This window comes from Sinocyclocheilus anshuiensis, unplaced genomic scaffold, assembly GCF_001515605.1.
Source record: "Sinocyclocheilus anshuiensis isolate Anshui unplaced genomic scaffold, SAMN03320099.WGS_v1.1 scaffold708, whole genome shotgun sequence".
Taxonomy (NCBI): domain Eukaryota; kingdom Metazoa; phylum Chordata; class Actinopteri; order Cypriniformes; family Cyprinidae; genus Sinocyclocheilus; species Sinocyclocheilus anshuiensis.
The window spans coordinates 1,730,451-1,738,103 of NW_015555881.1; the positions used below are offsets into that span (position 1 = coordinate 1,730,451).

At 37.3% G+C, this 7,653-nt stretch overlaps 2 protein-coding genes across 2 annotated transcripts in view; one reads left to right on the top strand and one right to left on the bottom strand.

Annotated features, from left to right (window-relative positions):
- Positions 1-5,760, bottom strand: part of LOC107675783 (torsin-1A-like) — a 10,662-nt gene extending 4,902 nt beyond the window's left edge. The window contains exons 1-4 of the mRNA XM_016470241.1: positions 5,640-5,760; positions 4,637-4,902; positions 3,923-4,098; positions 3,709-3,836 (exon numbers count right to left, since the gene is read on the bottom strand). Of these exons, the coding sequence (XP_016325727.1) occupies positions 3,709-3,836; positions 3,923-4,098; positions 4,637-4,902; positions 5,640-5,760 (691 nt within the window). The remainder of the gene's footprint in view (positions 1-3,708; positions 3,837-3,922; positions 4,099-4,636; positions 4,903-5,639) is intronic.
- Positions 5,761-6,645: 885 nt separating this feature from the next.
- LOC107675705 (secretory carrier-associated membrane protein 1-like) overlaps positions 6,646-7,653 on the top strand; it is a 27,958-nt gene continuing 26,950 nt past the window's right edge. The window contains exon 1 of the mRNA XM_016470118.1: positions 6,646-6,816. Coding sequence (XP_016325604.1) covers positions 6,760-6,816 — 57 coding nt within the window. The 5' untranslated portion in view covers positions 6,646-6,759. The remainder of the gene's footprint in view (positions 6,817-7,653) is intronic.

The following is a 7,653-nucleotide window of genomic DNA, read 5'->3' on the forward strand; positions in this document are numbered from 1 at the left end:
CGAGAGCTCTCTGACCCTCTCATAGACAACAAGGATCCTAACACGATCAAGGCTCAGAAACGTAGCAAGAACATCGTTAAAATAATCCATGTGACATCAGTGGTTCAACCGTAATTTTACGAAGCTATGAGAATACTTTTTGTGCGCAAAAGAAAAAAAAAAAAGACTTTATTCAACAATTCGTCTCCACCGCATCACCCTGTAGTGCCATTTTGGAGAGTATCAGCTGGACGTAAACAACGTATGCTGTTCTGCAGGGTTGCCAGGTTTTCAAAAGAAAACCCGCCCAATCGCTACTCAAAACTAGCCCAAAACTAGCCCAATTGCGTTTCGAGGGGGTCCCCAGTTAAAAATCGTGTCCGGGGGTAAAAATACAAGTTTTTTTGGCGGGGTTCCCCTGCTAAAATTCGGATTCCAGGGGATATATATCATGTTATTGGAGTTGCTTCAACCCACGGACATGAAAAACAACCCGTGGCAACAGTGTTAAAGTAGCCCAATTCCATGGGAAAACCACGGACTTGGCAACACTGCTGTTCTGTGTCAAATGCGTCACGCCGGATCTGTTTCCTACGTTGTTGTGATTTGATCTGAACGGAAACAGCGTATCCGGCGTGACACAGCTGACACAGAACAGCATACGCTGTTTACGTCCAGCGGATACTCTCCAAAATGGCGCTACAGGGTGACGCAGAGGAGATGAATTGTTGAATAAAGCAGTTTTTTTTTCTTTTGCGCACAAAGTATTCTCGTAGCTTCGTAAAATTACTGTTGAACCCCTGATGTCACATGGATTATTTTACATCAAAAATATCTTAATTTGTGTTCCGAAGATGAATGAAGGTCTTACAGGTTTGAAATGACATGAGGGTGAGTAATTAATGACAGAATTTTCATTTTTGGGTGAACTAACCCTTTAAAAGCTCAGCCAAGCTGATCATAGCTGTACAGGGATAGCCATTTTTAAATAAATTTAGTGTAAATTTAGTAGCAGAGCTACTGCAAGCGATTTTCTGTGCTGGAAATCCATTTTTCCTTTGCTGAAACTTCCGCGTTGTCATGGAGAGCGCAGGTCACGGTTGCTTAGCAACAGCAGATGCCACGTTTTGGAAAGAAGTAGAAAGCGGCAGAATTTTCCATGCCTGAACGGCCCCTAAAACTACAGTCATTCGAATGCACTAATCATTTATTCGTATAATGACCTCTGTTATGCTGCCTGCCAAAAAAAAAGAGACCGTTTAATGAATAACAATGAAAAAATATTTAATGTGATTCTTATTAATTTATAATAAATATGTTTTATCACATTGCTACTGTTGGTGTTTAATTACTAATTGTACATTTTACTAATTTAATTACTAATTTTACACTTTTAAATGTTTAGTGATTTTATAACATGCTTAAGGTGCACATTGAACCCAATTACAACTTTTAACTGTAAAATCACTACAACTTAGTGTTGTATGGCTTATTGTTGTATTAATTAACAATCCAACTGTTGTGAATCTCTCTGCTCTACTAGAATCGGAATCAAACTTTATTACAGACTCAAGGCCCAAATTTAAAAGACAACAGGACAACATATACAACCCATAACATCTATCAAACACAATAAAATTGTACAAAATAGCCTACAGCAATACCAATGTCTCCACAGCTTTGACTGATACCGTGTAGTGCTCACCCTTATATTTGATAGACCCACAATAATCTCATTGTTAGAAGCATTAAGCCGGCAGATAAATCTATACATAAGATTTCGTAACAGAGCTCTAAAAGTGATTACTCTTGCACTCACAAACATTTCACTTGCAATATGCCATCTAGGTCTCCTTAGTAAAATTCTCATTGTATCATTACAAGCTACTTGGAGCTTCTGTAAACTAAATGTTCTATAGTTGAACCACAAATGAGCAGTATAAAGTATTGTACAGTACGTTTTAAACAATGACGCCACCTCATCTGAACAGAAACTAAACTTACGTACAAGTATATTCGCCTGCATATACATCATACAGCGTTGCCTATCAATATCCTCATCATCTGTCATGTGCTCAGTGATAAAATGTCCAAGGTATTTTACTTTCGCACACACAGTGAGACTCTTATTAGACCACATAAAAACTGGAAATTGTATACTTTTATTCCTCCTTAGTTCCGCAAATCATAACCACACTCTTATCAGGATTATTAGGACATAATCACTATTGGATCATTAACTTGAATATCGTCCACATTATACAATTTATTTTGGATGCAATTAAAAAGACTACAATAATGTTGTCTCCATAACTCCGCAATATTATCTGCCCCAGAAACGCCATCTAAAGTACAAGGAAGAGATACTCTGCAAGCAACTATTAAAAGTTCTAACTTCTTTCTAAAAATCAGTAATATTATGATTTAACAGCTTCATAGCCATAGAATCAGCCCTCTGCTCATTTTTACAGATAAAATGAATAGCATACTTATATCTTGCATTTGTAGACTTCTTATACTCAAGCTCAGGCCCTTGCCCGGGTCTACCAGCCATAACCCATAATTTAAAAGCTTCCCAGGCTTCAGCATGATATTCAGCTACATATTTACTCCAGCCAGGCCTAGTCTTATTCATTATACCCTTTGATTTAAAAAATGGCTTACTACAACGTGCAGGCATTAACTATATCATTATACATTGATCAGATATCCCTCTGATGATTTACATCTTTACAGTTAATATCGCTACACATTATTGCATCCTTAGGTAAATGAATATTACTCAGACATTTATCTGCACTTATAATAGGCTAAAAGATCCTCCTTTGTAAGTGCTGACCAATCCATTTTTGCAACATTAGTATTGTTCTCATTGTTAGACATCGCTACGAAATACTCAACATTTATCACCATAGAGACAGGAATGTGATCAGTTGTTACTGTATCATATGAGATACTCATAACCCTCAGTGAGGAATGTGCATCTGCTGTACTAATACAATGGTCCAAGCATGATGTTGTGTTCCAAGCCTCACTAACATAGGTATAGCTATCTACAAGCAAACACACTTCACTTGACAAAATGAGATTATTATCTTGGCAAAATTTAAAAGCCAGTCTATTTAAGTACTCATATTCATTATGATGGCATTCATAAGGTGTATACACATTTAGAATAATACATTTCTTATCTTGATAAGTAATCTGTATTGCAATACACCAATTAACATCCAGTCTAACCACCTTAAGTGAAAGTGAAAGTGACGTGACGTGGCCAAGTATGGTGACCCATACTCGGAATTAGTGCTCTGCATTTACCCATCCAAAGTGCACACACACAGCAGTGAACACACACACACCGTGAACACACACCCGGAGCAGTTATTAACCAGTGAGTCTAAGTTTCTTTTCCACAGTATGGCTACACCCCCAGATATCCTACATTTAATAAAATCCATACCAAGATCTGTTGTGGATTCACCAGCACCATGAAAGTTATCATTAAAAGAATTCATTTTATCCAAGTCTTGCATTGCTAAAAATGTCTCTTGCAAGCATAAAATGTCACAGTTCTCCAAAAGGCTTTATCCCCAATACTCTGGCCCACACGCAGACCACGACAGTTGTATGACACAACCCGAATGTCCATGGGGGGCACCAGTACTTGTTTATTCTACCCGAGGGTGCACACTCTTACTAGCAGGTGAGAGCAAGAGACGCTTGACGTACTGGTTTTGTAGTTAAAGACAGACTGTGAAAGTTCCGTCTCTAGATCCTTCAGCTGGATCTTCTCTCGTTCTCTACCATCCCTCCAGAATTTCATAACCACCTCGTTGATCATCGTACTCCCAGCATTGCTATAAAAAAAACACAACAACTGGCTTACAGAGGCTGTTTGGTTGAAGTGTATGGGTCAACAGTTTTCTGTGCCGATGCCACTGACCTGAGGAAGATGAAGATGGCCTGTCTGTACGACACTCCGTTCAGGTTGTCGTAGAAGTCCAGGTAAGGTTTAATACTGTCGATCAGCTCCGGATGCATTTTATCCATTTCATCAAAGATGAACAGGGAACGCGGGCAGATGGAAACATTCCCTCGTATCCACTCTGGTAACTGGATCTGAACAAAAATATGTGTTGCGTGTGTGTATATATATACAGTGGGTACGGAAAGTATTCAGACCCCCTTAAATTTTTCACTCTTTGTTATATTGCAGCCATTTGCTAAAATCATTTAAGTTAATTTTTTTTCCTCATTAATGTACACACAGCACCCCATATTGACAGAAAAACACACAATTGTTGACATTTTTGCAGATTTATTAAAAAAGAAAAACTGAAATATCACATGGTCCTAAGTATTCAGACCCTTTGCTGTGACACTCATATATTTAACTCAGGTGCTGTCCATTTCTTCTGATCATCCTTGAGATGGTTCTACACCTTCATTTGAGTCCAGCTGTGTTTGATTATACTGATTGGACTTGATTAGGAAAGCCACACACCTGTCTATATAAGACCTTACAGTGACAGTGAAGGGACACAAAAACATTTATATATTAAAATGTAATTGTATTCATTTTGGTGCAACAAAATACATGTCATTTCCACATATTTGCATATTGTGCATTTTCACTGTATACTGTATCACTAATTACCTTGTACGTGTCAATGTGAGCCTTGTGAGGAAAGTGTGCTGTCGCTGTAAACAGGTGAACGAAGTTGCTCCTCATCTTGTTCTTGTAAATATTTTCTGCTATAAGCTGGCTCACGAAGTTCTTCCCGGTCCCGGTAGAGCCGTGGAGGGACAGAACCAGCGGTTTCTTTGGGTTTTTACTCTTTATGAAGCCCGTGACGGCTTTCAGGATGACCTGAGCAGCGACATGCTGCCCGAAAAGCTTTGTTTGAATGTCTTTCTTCAGTCCTATAGATGAGAGGACAGATTTATAGCATGTTGGCACGCTGTACTGATTTACAAAACATGCAACATTCCAGCAATATCCAATTGTTGAGATTGCCCAGAGCAGAGTTTGAGCCCACAATCTTTTAGTTAACAGCCTTTTTGGTCTTTTACCATTGTGCCACACCTTAGCATTGCCTAGTAATATAGACACAACAAATAAAACTACAGTAATATAAATGTATACTGCACATGTGCAAAATATTCATACATAAATATATTAACAACATAATCAAGTGGGGAAATACATTTATGTACTATTACATTTAATTAAGTATTTAGTTTTTTATATATATAATAACGTGTGGTTTATATACACGTTGCTGCTGGATGGGCTGACATTTTTGACACACCCACCAAACAAAAGAAAACGCATCTCAAACCCTGTTACACACCGTTTCCAGGAAACATGTCGTTCAACCCGGAAACCGTAGCAAAACGTTGCACACCAATTTGAGCTTGAACTTGCCCCCGTTTTCCGGGTTTGAGGTTTGACTAAGTGATAATTAAATAAATAACTGCATACGCCTAAATAATTTAATAAATACTAAAAAAAAAAAAACTTAATTTTATAAGTCATTGTATCATTTACATTTCCTCATACGTTTTCATTTGATTTTATTTATTAATGTTGCAGGTTTCGTTCTGTATATCACACGATTTAATCAAAATGTATTCTGATCAAATCCACTCTCTTTTACCTTCTTCATTGAAGTTGATCCACTTCTTATCACAGACTTCCTTATTCCAATTGAAAGACCAGTTTACCAGAGCAGCAACTCCTGCAAAAACTCCAATAACGACGGGTACAGGAGGGAGCATCTCGCTTGTCGTTTCACATCGATACAGAAAAGCTCAACTCAGCCTCAACTCATCCTCCACTTCCTAGTCACATGATCTTTCTGAATTTTGAATCTCGTTTTGAAGTTTGAAGACTGCTTTGAGATGAGCAAAATCTGCGCAGAATGAAAAATAAATACATAAATAAAATTAAAAACCGGAAATATATTATTTTATAGTGTAAGACCATGGCTGGGATGAATATCAAGAAAAAGTAATTTTTTGCATTATGTAAACCAAACAAAAACCAAAGAACTAACCATGACTGCTGTGTTTTAATGCATACGTTAAAAGCTGTTCTTGATGAGTATGATATTCATGATAACTCGATTATAACGTGTTAAATCAAGTACTTATTCTCGGGAAATAATCAAAAATGGATGGATAAATTATTTGCTTGCGTTGTAATTACTACCTATGTACTCTAGGGTGCCTGCAATGTCCACATATTCTGTTCTGCACTTTTAACCATCCGAGGGAGTGAAAAAAGACAGTCGGAGATATAGGCATATAAACCAATGCAAGTAACAATTAATTAATCAATAAATAATAATAATAACAACAACAACAACAACAATAAAAGGAAACAAATGACATGTGTATGAAATATAAGTAAACAGGAACACTTTTTATTTATTTATTTATTATTATTATTATTTTATTAATTGTATATGCTGAACAATTAACATTCAAGAGTATAACAAAAGGTTACAAACATGGTGTTCACGTTTTCTGGAAGAAAAAAAAAAGAAAAGGGGGAAAAAAATAAATAAATAATAAGGAGGGTATACATCAATGATCACAATAGAAAAGAGACAGACCTTGAAGAGTTTGGAACACTTTTTAGTGTGCGACGTGCAGCTGACGCGTGACGTCATCTCCGGTTCTGCCATTTTGCGGATCGGTCTCGAGCTGCTGGTGCGTTTCTTACCGAATACCGATAATATAGTCTTAACAATAAAGCCCAATTAAACCGGCAAAATGTCAGATTTTGATAGCAACCCCTTCGCGGACCCGGACTTCAGCAACCCGTTTCAGGTAATGTCATTTCAGGGCTGTTTTTCTTACAATGACTCGGCGTACCGCTTTTTTTACAGAGAAAGTCAATACATTTTCTAGTCATTTCGAACACGTCCATATAAAATAAAGTAATTTAATCCTAATATCTTTAGTGAAAATGACAGAACCGTTTTCAATCGGTCTGCTGTGTGTAAATATGTCATTATTGGGTCTTTGGTTTGTTTGCTAGCTATTATTATTACTATTATTGGGTTTCTGGATCAGTTTAGGTGGTAGTTTTATGTTTAGTCAGTCCAAAACAAATCTGTAATTCACTATAAATTACATTTGACCACATTAGCATATTCTCTGTAATGGCTTTATTATGATTATTAAGACGAAGAGGCTTTGGGTTTGGTTTCTAACCTGGGTTTCATTTGGCATGTTTTGGGCTTAGTTTTATTTTAGAGTGTGTTAACTAGTGAATTATCTGCTGTTATTGAAGCTGGCAGTGTGTGGAATGAATATGATCACTTTACAGTCTGTCTGCACGTTTACACAGGGCTGAATGATGTGTGTGTGTGTGAGAGAGAGAGAGAGAGAGTGTGTGTGTGTGGGATGGATGGATGGATGGATGGATGTAGGCCGCCCTGTTTTGATCAGTGATATGACTGTGTGTTTGTGGCTCCGGTCAGCTGAGGGAATTAGATCCCTGACAGCCTGTTTTATTTTTTATTTTGTGCAACTCACAATCTAGTAATATTTAACTTAGTAACTAGTGTTGTCACGGTACCAAAATTTCAGTATTCAGTACCAATACCAGTGAAAATCCACGGTTCTCGGTACCAATTTCGGTACCAAAGCAAAACACAAAAA